The 19618-nt window shown below is 38.7% G+C and overlaps 2 protein-coding genes and 1 long non-coding RNA gene across 3 annotated transcripts; 1 reads left to right on the forward strand and 2 right to left on the reverse strand.

The window, feature by feature from the left end:
• The first annotated feature begins 664 nt into the window (after positions 1-664).
• LOC110679169 lies at positions 665-1145 on the forward strand. Its single transcript, XR_002502278.1, has 2 exons — positions 665-887; positions 962-1145. It is a non-coding gene; the product is annotated as an uncharacterized LOC110679169 (long non-coding RNA).
• Positions 1146-5568: 4423 nt separating this feature from the next.
• LOC5566551 (protein transport protein Sec61 subunit gamma) lies at positions 5569-7484 on the reverse strand. Its single transcript, XM_001650878.2, has 2 exons — positions 7319-7484; positions 5569-6155 (listed from the first exon to the last, which is right to left on the reverse strand). The coding sequence occupies exon 2, from the start codon at positions 6137-6139 to the stop codon at positions 5933-5935; it is 207 nt and encodes a 68-aa protein (XP_001650928.1). The 5' UTR covers positions 6140-6155; positions 7319-7484; the 3' UTR covers positions 5569-5932.
• A 4950-nt stretch (positions 7485-12434) lies between these two features.
• LOC5566535 (peroxisome biogenesis factor 2) lies at positions 12435-13685 on the reverse strand. Its single transcript, XM_001650877.2, has 4 exons — positions 13539-13685; positions 13389-13466; positions 12692-13324; positions 12435-12632 (listed from the first exon to the last, which is right to left on the reverse strand). The coding sequence occupies exons 1-4, from the start codon at positions 13569-13571 to the stop codon at positions 12546-12548; spliced, it is 831 nt and encodes a 276-aa protein (XP_001650927.1). The 5' UTR covers positions 13572-13685; the 3' UTR covers positions 12435-12545.
• Positions 13686-19618: the final 5933 nt, after the last annotated feature.

A 19618-nucleotide genomic window follows, 5' to 3' on the forward strand; every position in this document is an offset into this window, starting at 1 on the left:
ATTTCCTGGAATCAACCTTAAATGAAATTATGAAGAATCCATGGAGTTCACTCGAGAAATGTTTGAAAGAATTGTTGGTTCTTGAATAAACTGATGAAGAAATCCCGCATAGGAAAACACAATTTGCCATACTTTCCGCACAATATATTCCTTATTTCTGTTAATGTTAGTGTATCACAAACAGTGTGTTATATGTGGAACAATACGAGTTTGATTTTTGTTTACTGTAAAAACTGGTTTGTTCAATCTATACCAAACTGTAACAATATACCGAAAGGTGCATAATTTGTTGGAATATATGAGAATGAAAGATCGTTAGAAATAGTAGCAATGTATGACCACCCTCTCCCAAATGGTTTGTGCATTTTTTGTGCAAAAACAAATACACATGTACATTTCACTATATATTACCTTACTTTTACAGTTTGGTAAATAGTGAGCTGTATTTTTATACACGGCTATAACTTACATGGTCAATAATTCTCACGCAACAATAAAACCAAAATAAAACATTATTTTGTTTTCACACAACTTAGTCAAACATATTCTGGTTCATTTCGAAAAAAAAATGTGTAAGTTAATTCAGTCACATAGCATTTTTTTAGCGTGTTTGTATCCGCACACCGACTGTCAACAAAAGTTGAAGAAAAAAAAAACAGAAATTTGGAAGTTCGCGAAAACTGTACAGCAGCGCCTTGTTGCTTGTTTTTTCTTGTGCAAATTCTATTTCCCGATGTGCAAAAACCAGTGAAACTCGCCACCGTTGCTGCCTTAAATAGCAAGATTTATTGGATTACCTGCGAATGGGACTGCAAATTGGAATAATTTAACCGGATCCGGAGCAACCGAACCCACCTTCGCTAACGGCTTTACGTGCAACAAAATAGGTAAGCTACAAAAAATTAAAGCACGATCAAGACTCGACGTTTTTGTCCACCGTTATGTTTTTTTCTTCTTGTAGGCTGTACTGGTCATACCTTCCGGAATCGTAGCAGTATCTGAAGTGTGAAGTCGTGAAGCTGCTGGGTTTAACCCATCAGCAAAGATATCGTCGGCGGCCCAGAGTCCAAGAACCAGAACTGATTGTGAACTTTTGCATACAGTCAAACCTGCGAGAGTCGATATTTAAATGGTTCAAGTATGGAGCAGAAACAAACAATTTAAAGTTAGGGCTTATTCACAAATTTCATAACGCTATTAGGGGTAGGTGGGTGTTCTCATGATGTTACGGCTCATAAAAAATTTGTAGAGATTTCATACAAAAAGCGTTACGAGGGTGTGGGTGGGTGCCAAGAATGTCCATTTCCAGCGTTATAAAATATGTGAATGAATCCTTATAGCAAAAAATTGAAATTTGCAGTTGGAGAAACTAATAAAAAATTTGTATAATGAATAAAAATAATTTATATTTGTATTTTATTGTTTCTTATTTACATTTAATTACCAATTATTTCTGTACAATACTACAGTAACAGAACTGTACAGTATATGACTAAAATACCATACAGCACCGTAAATCAACAATTAATCAAACATTATTCGTCCTCTTTGTAATTTTATAGTTCAACTATTTTTCAACTATTTGTTCTATAGTGAATTAGGCAAAAATGGATAGTATGTCAACAGTTTGAAGAATTGTGAACGAAAAATTGTGTTCGGGAAAATCTGTGTTTTTTTATGGTTACATAACTTAACCGCCTATTCCCCACATTGTGATTTGCCCAATTACTATTTGCGAAACGGTAAAACCCGTTTCTGGTTTGGTGAGTTTATTGTTATTTTTCATGTAATATGAAACTGTTACGGTATTGTCGCGAATGGTTGTGAATAGTACAGGAAACAGTACAGATATGTTTCACGAGTATGCGGGAGATGATCAGCAGAAGTTTTCTCGCATAATTTTGTATGGGGAAAGGCATCTAACTGCAAATATCTCGTAAATAAAAGCTTAAATAAAAAAAATATATATATGACGCACAACCGGCACCACATTTTTTTTCGAATAGTGTTCTAAATTTCGAGAAATAATTCGTTAGATGCATTTCGCCATACAAATATTTTCCGCGTTACCTTTTAGCGATTTTTCGCCCATAAACACTAGCGCATGTGCATGACTACGTGAGTAGCGAACAGGCATGCGAATTGTTAACACTTTCTACCGCCATTTACGATTCAGCCAGTCAACCAAATCACACAAAGCAGCAGCAGCACAAATTGACTGTTGAACGATAAACTTGCGACAATCGACGCGCCACCATATTTCATATAACGGAGGTTATTAGAACTAACTTGGAGGTTATTTGGCAATTTGGAGGTTAAAATCACCTCCAAACACTAGCGATTTTGCGGTGGGATGTTGACGTTTGATCACGAATACCAACAGGCGCTACGCTGCCAACGGTTCATACACTGCTTGAATGTTTTCTTTCCCTCCTCGATTCGTGATCAAACGTCAACATCCCACCGCAAAATCGCTAGTGTTTGGAGGTGATTTTAACCTCCAAATTGCCAAAATACCTCCAAATTATCAACTCCAAGTTAGTTCTAATCAGCCTCCTGACACCGCCCATACAACCCCATTGAAAAATAACGAGCATATATCTCTGGTTCCTAATGGGAAATGGTTCCCATTGACAGCTCAATGTTTGTAAACAAATAACCGTTTGAGGAATAATAATCGATGATGGTGAAATCTTTTTCTCTGAAAAAATTTCTTTTCCCGCATAACAACAGTTATTCGTATAAACAAACGGTTGCAAACTATTGGATTGCAGTACAGCGAGTCAATTTGGGTTGAAGTGATTAGCTAGAAACACATTTAAGTATTGGAGGAAAAATTCCCTAATATGATTAGGCCGCAGACAGACGTTCAAGTTAGACTCAGCCACTTGTGTAAAAACATGGCCGCCACAAATCGCCAAGTGGCAATAAGCTAACAGATGGCGTTAGTGGCGTATGCGTCCCGCCACCATCCTGATCACATTTCGTTGACGCATGACACACAACCGATCCCACAGTCCACGTGCTCAACGCTAAAAACTATGCACCTTTTTTCGCGCTGGGTGGGTGATGTTCCCTTTTGGTTCTAATTTCTCATGTAAAAGTTAATTAAATCCATTGTAATTTTTACCACAAGTTGGCATTTAATTTACTCACAGATTCATGCTAGTATAACACCATTGAATGATCGTAACTCATGTAAAATAAATTGGCGTGAAAACATCACAATTGTGTGAATCATTTTTAAAGTGATTGTTTTGATATTTTTGTTCAGTGGGTGGTGGACTGGGTGGTAAGCGAGAAGATGAAGCCACGTGCTTTTACGAACTGTCACTGTACTGCAGCAATTTGCTCCCTAGGTGACACCACGGTAGAATTTACACAGGAATTTTGAATAAATTTGTTCCTGCTTAAACGTCTGTCTGCGATTAGGCCATTGTACGTTGTTGCTCTTGAGTTTGATGCTGACCACGAAAACATGGCTGCCTAGCACCGGGTTGGTTCTAATAACCTCCGTTAAATGAAATATGGTGACGCGTCGATCGTCGCAAGTTTATCGTTAAACAGTCAATAACCGTTTTCGGGCAGCTGTTCAGAAGTGAATGATGGGAAAAAAGTTAAATAACTCAATCGCAAATATTTTGCTTGTGTTTTCAATTAATTGAAATCTATTAGCGCTAACAACAAGAGCACAATCATTCCATTGCGATACATATAAACAAGTTCAATTTTATGCTGCTTTTATCGGGCAAAATTGCAAAACCCCGAAAACCGGAAAAATTGTGTCACCACTGTGCTCGAGTCTTCTCGCATTCGGGTTTGAATAGCAGTTGGGAAGAAGAAGATTACAGTTTTGAAGAGCCGTGACATTTTTTTGTTTTGAACGGTCATGGCTTGCTTTGGATTTTGATGGTCGTGTGGAAAGATGTAAATGTAGAGGTGGTAAATGTTTGCTTCAGTACTTTTCCCATCCCTGGTAGCGAATCAGGCCATGCATGTAACCCATTGCCAGAGCTTTTTTGGAGGAACAAAATGAAAACTCCCTTGTCGAATTTATTGTGGAATTTCTGAAAGAGTTGTTAATAGGTTTCCTGGAATGGACCTTGGAGGGGTTTCGGAGAGATTCTTTACACAAACCTTAGGAAAACTACTAATTGAACTTTAACACTTCACTTCTTTTCCTTTGCAAAGGTGAAGTGAAGTGTTAAAGTTCAGTTTGTAGTTTTTCTTAAACGTTCTCTAATAATCCCTCTATATATTTAAAAAAGTGTAGTGACAACCCTTAGATCAATTCTTGTAGGAATCCATATGAATATGGCTAAAAGAATAATTGTAAAATTGGGCGTTCGAAATCCTCAAGAAATTCTTATACAGTTTCCAGGAAAAATCTTTCCGAAGTCTTTCAAAAACTCTGAAATAATCTTTTGAGCATTTTCTTGGAAGAACTCCTGTAGAAATCTCCGAAGGATCTACTGGAGAAATCGATGGGAAAACTAATAGTAAATGTAGAAGTAGGCGCATGCGCAAGTGCGATATTCAAGCATGCCATGGAATAATTAGAGTATAAGTTAATTCGAAATAAACTCTCAGTTATCGTTAGACCATCGTAGGTTATACTTTCATTTAAGGTGAAACATCTCGGAATCCAAAGATGGCCGTCACAATGGCCGACTTGTGCCCCTACTCACGTTTTCAAAGGCACTAAACTGGAGAAATAGTTGGCAAACGATTCTGATCTTCTTATTTTAAGCTTTCTCCTAGTGCACAAAGCCAAAATAAAAATTTCACTGTTGCTGGATGCTTGCTTCCCGAGATTTGTGCCTTTGAAGTTTCAGTGCAATCTTAGAAGTTGATTCCAAGCTGTTTCACCTTAACTCCAAGAGTAAAATCTCTGGAGGAAATCCTATAGAACAGCATCTGAGCAAATTATCAGTTATCCCTGTGGCAATTACTGTTGGTAGTTGCATTTCATTTCATGAAACAAATTCTGGAGAAATGTGTCTGAACATCAACTTAAAAAAATCTCTTCATGAATATCTGGGCAAATCGCAAAATCGTTGGAAGTATTCCAGATGAAATCTGTTGAGAAATCACTAGAAGAATACCTGCAGCATATCCTTGAAAATAATTTACAGACCATTTTGGTTTACAAAAATTGAAGGTCTCTCCATTGAAAATAGAGATAAAAAAAGGGAGCAAGTCTGAAAGACCTAGGATGAATATCCTAGATTTCTGGTAGGAATTCTGAATTTCAGATGAAAATGTTAAGATTTCTATGGAAACTGTAGTTAAACATAAGATTCTTACCAAAACCCCAAAATTTCTTACCAATATCCGAAAGATTTCTACCGACGCCGATTCATTAATATATAAACGTCGGCGCATAGATTTAATGCCATATATCATATCTTCAAGAATATTTATAAATTAACAGTAGGTATACCTATAGGCATTCTGAAGACCATCCTTATAAATTAAAATTAAAAAAAAAAACAGAAACAGCTGAACACAAGACTGAGGGACTTTCTCAAATTTTCAATAATGTAAATTACGGACCCACCTTTAAACTACAATGAAACAATAAGTTATATTATCATTTCCTTGATATACGATAAATCAATGTGTTTACTTAAATGGTTCTCAACGCATCTCGTTTGCACGTGTAGCAAACCTTTCTGGGGTTCACCCCAACCGCACAAACATCACACTATTAAACGATTCTTTTCTATGCTAAAGAGTGTGTAGGATTCCTTATAATGTAAAAAAGACAGTTCATCGAAGGGTGTGGCTGATTACTTGACATGAATGACGATTTTTTTGTTTGTAGAAGATTGAAAAAACTTTCCTCCTGCTGCTCAGCTTCTCTCAGTCACACAATCTATGAGACCCTTACGGTGCGACACAGGACCGCTCCTCGTGGGTTAATTCCGGCTTACGATCCGACGATGATGTTGTTGATCGGGATGTGTATCAGTTTGACGAAGAAACCGATAAATCCCATGATGCAGAACCCGATGGCCGTGGCGATGGCAATCTTCTGGAACTCGCGACGGTCCGGCTTGGTGCAGCGCTTGATCAATCGGATCGAGTCCTTGGCGAAGGAACGGCCCGGCTCGTAGATCTTGGCGATTTGATCCATATTTGTTTAGTTTGAGCTGTAATTAAAAACAAAGCACGTTTTAATATACGAATGTCCAAAAGTCTGTCAATTACAGTTAGCGACTAAGTATCTTGAAAATAGGAAATTTAAAAATACCGTACCTAGGACCTTTTGTCAGAAAAAAAAGTCCAAGAAAAGACCATATAAAAAAAGATCAAAAGAGTGAATGAAGATGATTTTTTGAAGGAACTCATATGAAAAAGCCTGGAAGGAAAAGTGGAGAAATTTCTGGAGGAAATCTTGTAGATCTTCCTGCAAAAATAACTAGACTAATTTCTTAAAAACCTCTGGAATGAATATTTGTGGATTTGCCTGGAAGAACTCGTATAACAACAACTGGAGAGAACAGTGGAAGAATTAGTCATAACATATTTAGAGTAAATTTATATATCTGAGTCTTTTGTAAAATTTTCACAATAATCTTTACGGAAATTACAGGATGGAGAAGCGTTGGAGTACTCCCTGAAAAACCGCTGGAAGAATTTCTGAGACTTAATAAAGGAATCGAGGTATTCTTGTAGGAGTCTCTGATAATCCTATTGAAGAATTCACTAAAAGAATACCTAAAGCGTTTGCTCAAGGAGTTCCTGAAAATCCTGTGCAATTATCGTGTAATAGTATCTTAAAGTTTCTCAGGAACTTCTAGAATTTGTCAGCACGATTCACTGCAAGCAGAATAAGGACAAAGTGAGTTCAGAGACCATTTAGGTTAAAATAGAGACTTTGGAGAGCTTGCGTTAAAACAGATAGTTTTTAAAGACATGAATTAAATAGATACCAAGTCTCTTAAAATAAAACTTTCTACCAGCTTTGAGAATGCCTGAGAAATCTGTCAACCAATCAAAGCAAAATGAGGTAAGCATTCGATCCAGTGTATGAGTTGAAGATGTGGCAGAGAAAGTGAGCCGATTTGGGATTCGAACAAAATCTAATTAGCGATTTTACGCTTGGTTTTAATGCAGTTTTTTGAAATTTTATGTTGGAACTATTTGTTAGGAAGCAGATAGTCATATAAAAAGTCCTTTTGGACCATAAATACTAGTAACCTTTGATACAGAATGCTGATCTTGGCGGTCTGATGGCCAAACGAATTATCGAAATTCTCAGCAAAATAATGAAAACCCAAAACAAATTCTTAACTATTTCGATCAAACTTACTTGTTTAAACGTCGGCGACAGGAAAATCCACACAAACGTGCACTAATTTCACGAAATATTTAACTTTTTCACGCACCACACCAAACTACGTTGCTTCTGCACTGACGAACGAATGAAAAGTGTAATGAATCTGGTCCCCCTTCTTCTGCTCTGCTGATGTGTTGAACCCCAACTGTCAAAATCGGATTCCACGTCGGATGAACGCGAACCAAAACCGACGCAACGTCATCGGGTCAAAATGGCCGCAGCGTTACGCGCTGTCAGTGGTGTGTAACGCGGGTTAACGTGAGGTGACGGATTGGACAGTGATTGAAGTTGAATAAAATGCGGTCAAAATTAAAGAATTCAACAGAACTACTTCAGCAGTTATTTACAGGTCCCCTGCCCTGATTCTTGTAAAACTGGAAACGAAACTGCGGAACATTGTTTAAGAAGGTACCTAATTGATAGTATGCACTTAAACGGAGAAGTAAATTCGTTATTCCTGTAGAATCCCTGGAATTCCTAGAATTAAAAATCAGTACTTACAACAGAGATTGGATTGAGGAAGGATATTTTAGTACCCCAGAATGTCTAGAAATATTTAGGATTTTTTTTTTCAATTCTATTGGAAATTCTCATAAGTCCAGTGCCATCTTGTATTTCTTTCGATTCGTAGGAAACTTGTAATCAATTCCATTTGCTGAAAATTCTGAAATCCAGTTAGGAATGTTGATACTTTTATGGGATTGTAGTGAATCCGGTGGTAATCGTTAAAATTTAATGAGGATCTCCCCTGAAGCACTAGGGTGTTTTATGTATTTTGGACAGAGCGCTAAGCGTATATAATTTGGCCACCTTCATTTGATTTTGCCGTAAATGGCCAAATTATATACACGTAACGGTCTGTCCAAATTACTTTGATCACCCTAGGTCTCCATCGAAATTGTAATAGCACAGAAACGAAACCGTTTCCGAATGAAAACAACAAACAAAAAATCCCATTTGATCCTGATGCTGGAGAGAGAGAAGGGTGCGATAGCCTTATTCTGCTTCGTTCGTTTCTCGACTTTACAATAACGCTTAACACGTGCCTTGCTTTGCGCGTCACGGCACACATGCAAACACAGTTTGCTGCAGCTCCTCACTCTCAGCATAGGTACACAGCCAAACAACTAATGAGCCCCGCCTACTTGCATACAGGCAGATGAAAGATCGAGAGAAAAAGTGTTCACTTGAATTGCAAAGCACATTTTGCTTTTACTTTTTGGTTCGGGTAGGGAAATCCGACGAATGTATCGTGAGATATTGGGGAAGAATAAGAAAGCGAAAAATACGAAAGGTATGTCGCACAACAGGGAGAAACCGCTCTTTTTTTTGTTTGCTAGGTTCAATTTGCTCTTTTTTTGTAAGCTACTTAACCGTTCAAAAGATCCGGTTCACTAAGGGTTCATTCACATATTTCATAACGCTGAAAATGGCCATTTTTGACACCCACCCACCCCCTCGTAACGCTTTTTGTATGAATGTTCTACGAATTTTGTATGAGCCGTAACGTTACAAGGACACCCACCCACCCCCTTCAGCGTTATGAAATTTGTGAACAGGCCCTAAAATGAGTGATTCGGATCGGATCCGTTCACTAAAATGAACCGTTCTGCCCATCTCTACAATCCACAAATGCTAGTTGATTAAGGAACCCCTAAAATTATCAATTCAAGTATCTGCTAAATCGAAATTTGCATTAATGGTTTACATGTCAGTTCAGTGATAACCGAATTTTTACTGGTATGAAGAATTTTGACCACGATTTTGGGGTTCCAAAAAATCTGGAGCCCGGTGCGGACCGCATCCCCTTAGTTACGCTACTGTTTGTGAGAGTCCGCCTTCTCATTGCCATAAATTAAGCAATGTGAGGGGACCCATACAAAGGTAATCTTATAAGATCTTTTGACATCTGCTCTCTATAGGCCAGGAGAAGTGGATGAACTTGTCAATCATTTTCCTGTCAATTTTCATACAAAATCTACTTTTTCTCTGCTATAAATTCACTCTGGGTGAACCACTTCCCCTGGCCTATTTCTTGTAATAGATACATCGATACATCGATCGGAGTGCCTCAATAGAACTGAGACTAACCAAGAAACTTAAGAAGTGGTCGGCAGGCATGTTGGAGATTATCCCCAAAATGAAGTTAATTGCTGCCAGCTCAGCAACGTTACGGTTACCAGACGTACTCTTATTAGAGTACATGTACTCTTTTATCCTTAAAAATGTGCATACTATTCTTTTTTTGCTGCACGGGCTCAAGTGTACTCTTTTTCAGATATTATTGACGATATTCGAAGAAATCAAATCATCCTTGAGGTCAAGGGAGCAGAGTTATTTATATGATTTACCCCCAAGTAACAATTTTAGTTTAACGAATTACTTCCAGGGTGCTATTAATAAACGCCCATAAAACCACGGTCAAGGCGCTGTTGCCTTCATCGCATCCCCCAAAACCTCTTGTAGATTAGACCGTGACTAGTTGGTCCACTCTGAAAGAGGCTATGAAGTGTTTAATTATGTTACACAAATAAAACAAAATAGCATTTATGGTAGTAAATCTCCCTCGGCACTAAAGATTTGAGCACTAGGACAAATAAATCACTTCAAATAAAAAGCACTACGAAATAATTTATCACAGACGTGTTTTCAATCTTCTTTTGTTTGTTTACGTTGGAATGAATCCGGCAAGACCGACATTAGAGATTTACTGTGAAATGTGATGAGAAAGAAGATAATTTGCCTGTGCCCCCTCTGAAAGTGGCATATTTCTAGTTATTAAGCATTTGCTAAAATAATCCGGCTGGTGAAGAATTCAACATTTCTTGGTTGGATTGGTCAGTAATTGTGCTTAAAATTATATTGATTCAGTTTAATCATCATACCGTAGAATGAAATGCGCGAATTCAAGGAGGTAATTTGATTTGAAAAAGTGAAATTGTGGCAACCGGAGTGAAATTAATATGGCGGAACCATAAGTAATAGATTGTCATCGACAAATGCTGTTTTGTCATCACAAATACACAAATAAAGGCACATTGTTATGATTCGGCATTTGTGGATGTAAAATTGCCATAACAAATGCTGATTGAAGATGATGCAGCTTTTTTTCGCTTTTCATGGTAACCAAGCAGCATTGAACAAAGTTTGCAGCATGGAATGTCTGGAAACTCAGTGCAATGCCAAAAACATGCATGCCACTCAGAAATTGATTGTGCGTCTCCCTTTATTTGCGAGTAAACTCAAACCAAGGCGCAGGAGAAAACTTGTTTTTGTGCGAGACAAAGCAAAGCACAATCTCTACTCTTTCAGTCTTTTTCGTGAAAGCACAAAATCCACTCTAGAATATTTTCAACAAAGTATGCTTTGAAAGCGGACAAGCTTAATCACGGTAGACACAACAAGGTAGGCTATTCCCACGTGTAAACAACGATTTTCCATCAAAACATGTGACGTCATTCCTATCGTCAAGCCTGAGGCCTTGAGGATAGCAAAGGAGAGCAGGCCATGCTTTCTTTTGCACTCGTTCGAGTTTGCGATAGGAATGACGTCACTGCCAAATGTCATTTTTCGGAGTGTAATACCTTGCTTCTTTTTACCGTGAGCTTAATATGTGATTTGCAAAAAAATATAGTTGTGGATCTTGACATATTTGGTAAAGTCATAAACATAAGGTGGTGACGAATAGGCCAGGAGAAGTGGATGAACTTGTCATTCATTTTCCTGTCAATTTTCATACAAAATCTACTTTTTCTCTGCTATAAATTCACTCTGGATGAACCACTTCCCCTGGCCTATAGGGTCCTAAAATAATTAATGAAATCTTGTTTTTGTTTCATAATACGAAAGAGCATGTTACTGCAACTACTTCAGCAATTTTTCCCGCTCAAATAGCGGCTATATCATATTTAAACTTTAATTTCAAAAATGGGTCCATGAATGAACCTTGACACTTTTAATCATGTTTGACGTTTGCTTAGTCGACAAAAACACCACAGGGCTTTTAGTTTTAACACTGGGGTTGTTCCTATCTGACATTTTGGAAGGGACACGCGAAACAAAATACACCCAAAATTTGAGTTTAAGCCAAGGGGTGTGACAAAATCTTTGAAAAATATAAAAAAAAAATTTGGACTTAAACAAACGAAAAAGGGTTTATTCACAAATTTCATAAAGCGAAAAACGACCATTTTCGATACCCACCCACCCCCTCGTAACGCATTTTATATGAAAATTTTTCGAATTTTGTATGAGCTGTAACATCTTAAGGACACCCACCCACCCCCTTTTGCGTTATGAAATTTGTGAATGGGCCCAAACATAAAAAGTTGAGTAAACATGTGACACTGACACTGAAGAAGACTGCAAGTGGTAGTCGAAATACGCGTATCTGTCAAAGATAAGCATTTAGGAGCGGAATTAAAAGGTACACGGTACTCCATCTACTTTAAAGTTTCTCTATTTGAGATTCTAGTGTAGAACTAGCCCTCGTGCGTTAAAATACACTCAAATAAAGATTTAAAAAAAAAAAAAAAATATTTGAGATTCTGCTCAGAGGATTCGAACATACATTCAAGAGAAATGGAGGTGGCCAAATTATATACGCGTAGCGCTCTGTCCAAAATACATAAAACACCCTATCATCCTTTTATCAAAGCCAAGTGTAGAACTAGCCCTCGTGCGTTAAAATACACTCAAATAGTTTAAAAAAAAAAAAAAAATTTTATCAAAGCCATCACAAATAAGTATCATTCAGCCACCAGTCAAAAATTTCCAATTTTAGCGTTACGTAATAAATGGACGCTGTCTTATAGGAATTGACATTCTGGTACTTTTAATTGAAAATATGGGGAATAGTTCAACATCGAAGTTGATCTGGGATTCCGTAAATAACTTGCTCCATGGACAGATCATATTCCTCGTTAAAGGATATTAGAATGTATTTAAAATTATAAAGTATTTTTGCCTCAGTGAATCATTTTGATTTTTGGGGTTTTAGCCGGCTTCAAACCACTGTGATGTTGTGCGTAACTCGGAGTAACGCCCGCGGTGACGGATTGGACAGTGATTTAATACGATAATACGTGGCTAAAATTTAAAAATGTAAAAAATCTATTGCCTCAACCTACAAACTACATCAACAACATTCAAAGGTAACCTGCCCTGTATAATTGAAAATAATTATGAACCTAATTTAATTCTATCCTGCAGTAACGACTCTCTCAAAAATGCCACTTTTGAAGTCACAAACGTTGCACTGAAATCCGGAATCCGCCAGCAAGTTGCCCTGAAATGAACAAAAAGAAAACTTTAGCAATTTAATAGACTTATCCCGCCACACCTTACCTGAAGGCAGTAGTAGCAAAAAACATGCCCACATCCCATATGATGTGGCAGCGTTACTCTTTCGTTGCAGTAAACGCATCTACTGCCGGTTTCGAGCTCAATCTTTTTCGCTTCCCGTGATCCGCTTTCCAATTTCAGCATATTCCTCAACCGACGCTTTAAGGCATGATAGTTAACAATTGGAATGGTGAATCCCAGCAGTTCCATAAATCCCGCCCAAATCAGTTCCCTCGTCATGTACGAATAGCCAATGGTTCTCCGCTTGGCTCCATCGATTGACCGGTGATCCAGCCGAAGAATGAAATCCACTAGGGAAGGTTTCCGGCCAGTCCGCAAGAACCGGAAGAAATTAATAAAGTTCAAACAAGTCAAGCAGTTTTCCACAATCGTAATCATCCGCTGTAGGAAGGTAACACCCGTCAACCGGAACTGAATCAGTTCCTTCAGATAAGCCAAGGCTACGGTCAAAGCGTAGTGGGCTTTCAGCTTTCCGGAACCGAGCTGTTCTTTCTCGTAACTAATCGAAAGCATTTGCTGGCCGAAAGTAGCAAACGACTTCCGGATGGAGAAATTCCACAGGGCAGAGTTCGTAAGTAGGTTGATTTCCGGCTGGAAGCGGCTCAGAAGGCCAGGCTGAAACGTTGGACATATTGTTGAACACTTATATCATAGAACAGGTCAAGAAATCGGGTCTTACCGGAAGATTCCGTAAAATGCTGTAAACTTGCTCCTTGAGGATGTTGACGATTTCGTTATCCAACTGAATGGAGTCAAGCTGAAAGATATATCCCGGTAAACCGTGTGACTCAAGCCATAAATCTTGCTACATATTAACACTTTCACTTACTTGATTGACTCTAGGTACAAAGTTAGTTTTCATTTTGCGTTTAATAACTCAAATTTCACTAATTTATTCTAAAAAATTGAAAAATTACAAGACACTTAACTTTGTTTTTGCACTTTTGTTTTCATCATAGCTTTTGTGAGCTCGCAATCTGATTGGTTAGAAAATGCTTAGAATATTTCGTAACGTGGGGCTTGTGTTACACAAATGTTACGCGCCAACAGTAACGGTTGATGGGGTGTACTCACATGGCATGATGAACAAACTCTCCGAAAATAATACTCGCCGCTAGTGTATCAATCACAGCTGTAATTCACAGCTGGGCGGTAGCTCCTTCTTCAGTAAAAAGGTGTGCGTCAGCCGTGTGTGACCAATCCTTAGCCGAATTAGCACACGTTGATCAGCTACGCTGCTACGGTCTGGTCATCGGAACGTGTCGTTCTTCACTTTCCTTAACTTCACGTCTCGAGGTTCATGCCACTTGCTATCCCACTGACCACGCATCGCTTTCTTTACCGCTCTTAATGCATCCTCTCCTGGAAGGGGAATATCAATGACCGGTTACCTACGCACCTCGTCAACAAATCGATCGGCTTCGGTATTTCCATTGATCCCTGCATGTCCAGGGATCCAACAGAATCGGACCGGCTTGGTCCGCACCGCATATTAAATTTTTTGGATCCACGGGTGTTTTGGTTTCCCTGCTTCCAGAGCCTGTAGACAGCTCGCCGAGTCCGTGAGAATAACTATTTCTCAATGAACATTTGGAATGGAGACGGCCATTTTTATGGCGTATGCTTCAGCGGAAAATACGCTGCATTCTTCCGAAAGGCTGTACGTGCCCGCCAACCCGGCTGTATGAAAAGCAGCTCCTACCGTATTGTCTAGCTTGGATCCATCGGTGTAAATGATAGTTGATTGTCAAAAACGGGTCGAGAGTAGCTGTTGAACAATAGGGCGGACTCTTTCTGGTGGATCACCGCCTCGAATATGGCGTTTGACGTCCCACACAATTGATGGCTTTTTTTGCATGCCACACTTGATCACTCGACATTTCCAGATGGTCGATACTGGAGAGCGCTGTGCAAAAGGATAAGACAAGAAATGGTCATGGAATGGATTACCTGCTTTGCTCTTGTCCACAGTTGATCAGCAGAAGTTTTCTTGTTTCATTTTGTATGGGGAAAGGCATGTATCCGGTTTAACCAATGGTAACAACTTCCAAGACCAACGTAATTAGAAACCGCACTTTGCATGAGGAATTATGTTCACTTTTTCCGAATGGTTCCCAATGGCTCCTCCACGTAATCTTCATCCACGCGGTATTAATTGGCGTCTTACATGAAGCTGTATTTCAGATTCAAACAGTTTTAATCGCAGAAAGAGAAAAATGAGAGATAAACATTCGATTTAGAAACATTAAGCAAATTGAACTGTGGGGCGTAATGGTTTGTTTGTTTGTTTTATTTAAAGACCCTTTAATCGGTACGATCATTCGAGTCTGATATGAAATTCATTACAATATCACTTAGGGCCAATTTCTTCACCTTCCTTTAAGCCGTAGACCACGTTTATCCATACTATTAAACCAGGTTTAAGGTCTAAGCGGTGGTAAAGAAACCGTTTATTAATTACTAAAGCTTCTTATGCTACGTTCAGACTAGAGCTGATATTACGTAATATTGGCCATCTTGATATCAAACGTCATACTTCTTATTTTAAGTGAAAACAAGATGTTAGGTTTCTGATATCAAGAGAGCCTATATTACATAATATCAGATCTAGTCTAAACGTAGCATTAAACATACGTTTATCCTTTTCAATACTTTTTTCCATCCAGATAATCCATTCATCCACACTACTTGGTTCTACATAGTTTGAATCACCGCCGAGGTAACCATTAGGCATTGTTATAAGCGGTATATGGGCCGCTAAATTGATTTACAGAGCCAACAGACTTTATATATTTTTTTCTAGTGCTTTTATGCACTGTGACCTTCGAGCACTGAAACAAGCCGTATATGGGTATATAACGCAATAACACAGTGCTTGTAAGCCCTGTGTCTGCAAGCAGCATACAACGGCTGTCAATGCTGTTAAGAGGCTAATGTACATGACGTTTATGCCACCCGAATTATATATGGCTTCGTTCAAAACAAATGTCAAGAATGACAAAATTCGAAGCGGTTTTGAATAGCATGAGGATTGTTACTACGAATGATTTAAAAAAAATACGTGTTAGGTGTGGTGCCGTGATCCTGATTGTAATTTTGGCAATCCGGATGATCTCCGAAACAACGGGACTCAAGACAACGGGGTTAGGGATTGCACTACATCGAATGAAAAAGTTTGAAACTCACGCTTTCCAATCGTTCCAGAGGCTGTCCGGATTGCACCAATAGTTTCCTAAAGCCCTGTCCCGATTTTAGTGCCAAACGCTTAAGTTTTGGCCAAAAGCACATTTTCTAATGTTTTCCGTTGGTTTAAGTCCAAAAACATATTTTTATGTTTTTTTTTTAGATTTTGTCACACTTCTTAGCTTAAACTCAAATTTTGGGTGTATTTTGTTTTCCGTGTCCCTTCCGAAATGTTAGATAGGAGCAACCTCAGTGTTAAAACTAAAACCCCTCTGGTGTTTTTGTCGACTAAACGAACGTCAAACATGATCACAAGTGTCAAGGTTCATTTATGCACCCAATTTTTAAACTAAAGTTTAAACATGATATAGCCGTTATTAGAGCGGGAAAATTGCTATAGTAGTTAAAGTAACATGCTCTTTCGTGTTATTAAATAGCAACAAGATTTTATTAAAAATGTTAGGACTCCATTGCGATCAGGATAGCGATTCTGGGAAACATGAAATACATTGATTTTTAATGCTCTCAGGGGGTTTTCCAGAAGACTTCTCGAATTTATAATTTATTTTATTTTGATTTGAAGATTTTTGTTTTGGTTATGGCCAAAATGTAGCAATAAATTATCCAGGTTCAATTACATGCACTTTATGCCAACACCCAGCATTCATGATGTTTTGATTTACATACGATGCTGAGCAGGGCATATCAGAAAAGCATCGATGGAGCAGATAGGAATGTGGCCGGAATAATCTTAAAATAGTACGAGATGGGAGAACATTAGTTCGAACCACAGTAATTCAACAAAAAAAAAAAATACGACTTGAATGAAACAGAAATAGAAAGAAAAGTACATGAGATAAACAAACTTTTTTTTCTTTTTCATCCACCCACGTGCTATAATTTTTTTGACATCATTCACTTCAGAGACTCGGAACGAGTAGGCCATTTATCAGCCGAATAATTCGCCAAAAGTGGCTTTTGAGCGGCCCATAATCACGATATAGTTCCAATTAGCCCTGTTGGTCATGTCTTTAAATCGACTATAGAACTGATTTGGTGCTGCTTTATACGGCTTATTGGTTACTTGGGCGCTCATGTCATGTCTATAGGCAAATTTAATGCGCCACCATTATAGAGGTCGCTGGGGAGAAGGAGAGAAATGCCATTGAAAATGTTTGTTTACGTCCAAAATTCAATTTTTCGACCCAAAAATTAGCTCGTAATCAATTAATTATTAAACTATTTTCCAACGGCATAATCATTTTGACCCTTTATTATTGCGATACGCGTGATTTCACGGAAAAAATTACCACAAACAAAGAATCCTGAAGTTTATAGCCTATGTAGCCAAACACCAATTTTCTAATTTTATCCCTCTAATCGTACATGAGCACTGGCCGGATCTGTACATTTTTGAAGGAAGAAAAGTTTATCATGTTTTTCAATGCTCTCTGATCGTCTATACAATATAACTATTCCGAGAAAAAGTGTAATATGTGTGCTCCTTCCTATGCTGCACACGGTGCGTTCTCAACCCAACCTCCTTTATGACGGTTCTCCTACTGGCCACCAGATGTCGAGGTGATCGTTTAGCTTTGAAAATATTAGCACAGACAAACAGACGTAACACTTAGAACAAATCTCGATCCAAATCATAGTCACGAGGACATGTACGCCCAATGCTAGAATTAGTGTATGGCCGACGGGCCAACAGATGGCGGTAGTGTGTAAACGTCAAAAACGATGCGAGCGCTGTGGGTGGCGGATTGGCCACCTACCATATATTTGAATCGACCGTTGAAAAGGTGGTTGATGGACAATGATGAGAGTGTGACGTTTGTTTGTCTGTGAATTAGCCTATAGGCAAATTTAATGCGCCGCCAGCATAGAGGTCGCTAGGTAAGAAGGAGAGAAATGTCATTGAAAATGTTTGTTTACGTCCAAAATTCAATTTTTCGACCCAAAAATTAGCTCATAATCAATTAATTATTAAACTATTTTCCATTGGCATAATCATTTTGACCCTTTATTCTTGCGATACGCATGATTTCACAACAAATTTAGCCACAAACAAAGAATCCGTATGTTTATAACCTATGTAGTCAAACACCAATTTTCCAATTTCATCCCACAAATCGTACATGAGCACTGACCGGATCTGTACATTTTGGAAGGAAAAAAAGTTTATCATGTTTTTCAATGCTCTCTGATCGTCTACAACATAACTATTTCGAGAAAAAGTGTAATATGTGTGCTCCTTCCAATGCTGCACACGGTGCGTTCTCAACCCAACCTCCTTTATGACGGTTCTCCTACTGGCGACCAGATGTCGAAGTGATCGTTTAGCTTTGAAAATATTAGCCTATTGCCGTAATGGTGCATTTTTATTTAAGGGTTCTAAATTAGCGGGATTTCCATAGTCTAGTATTTTTCAGGCAAAATTCATGTGAAAAACGAGGAATTCAACGAAATCCGTTGAAATCATGCATTTCACGGTGACAGCAGATGCGACAAAAACAGCTTCAAAGTCATCGGTGACTATGATAATTTTGGAGGAAAAGTTTCGTGATCAATATACTGCCCATAAAAGCATAACTGTCCGATATGGATTTTTGAATCAACACCTTTTTTCGTCGCAACATTCATGTTTTCACGTTATGCCTTTATGGGCAGTATATAGCTCTGGAATTTCTGAGAATCAAAATTTTTCTTGCATTGCGTAATATTTTTCACCCATTTTATATTTTCGGATTCCCTCATTTTATGACAGAATCACTTAGTATTTGAAGATGGGTATATTTCCCAGGGGCACTCTGAGAAAAAATGAAACTAAATAGTTTAAATGCCATACTATTTCACTATCCACCTGGTTGGGTCTAGGCCTCGTTTACCTCCCTACTAAACGGGTCTAGTATAACTTGGATGAAATCGGCGCGAAGATTAGGTTGCATTCATCAGTGTCTAGATTAACTTCGCCCGTGTTCTAAAATTGAGGTTTATCATTTATTAAAAATTAGAACAATGCTAAATTTACCCAAAAACATCTTTATTTATTAATGTTTAATGATTACATTAAAATTAAACCGGGGAATCCTCCACATCATTCATCCTATGGCCTGCACTTGGTGAACACAACTGTGGAATGGGAAGAAAGGGTAAGATGTGAGAATTATCGAAGACGAGTTTTGCTGACGCCGAACTTACCCAACATTCACCCACATAAGGTCGCCCGGCCAGGAGCAACGTTGACCACCGATGTCTATTCGCACAGCGCTTGATTGTCCCCCAGGTATCCGGTGTGGAAAACGATGCGGAATCGCCCGGCCAGATGATGATTTTGATTTAGCTGAAGTTGGTGTTCTCCTGGTGGCCGGGAGTTCTGCTTTCCGTTACTCTCATATAACCCACATGCGAGAGCATATTGGCCGCGGGCCCAACGCGGGCGGACGGTGGTAGTTTCTGCAGTTCCGCAGCTTGATCTTCCATTTGCGTTCATCGAAGAAGTCAACATTCCCTTCCGAAGCGCAGCATTTTTTTTGCTGTTTCTGCCCTTCTACCGCTTGCCGTTGCCGGATCCAGTGTCGTTGATACACCCTTTGATCGGATCTGGTGCACAAGATGCTGGCCAACTTGTCACGTTCCTCCTATTGACGATTTGGAAAGTCCAGGGCTGGTAGCGACTGAGTGTCTTAAAAATAGGATCATTAGAGACCCTGTTTCTGAAAA

The sequence above is a fragment of the Aedes aegypti genome, chromosome 3, assembly GCF_002204515.2.
Source record: "Aedes aegypti strain LVP_AGWG chromosome 3, AaegL5.0 Primary Assembly, whole genome shotgun sequence".
NCBI lineage: Eukaryota > Metazoa > Arthropoda > Insecta > Diptera > Culicidae > Aedes > Aedes aegypti.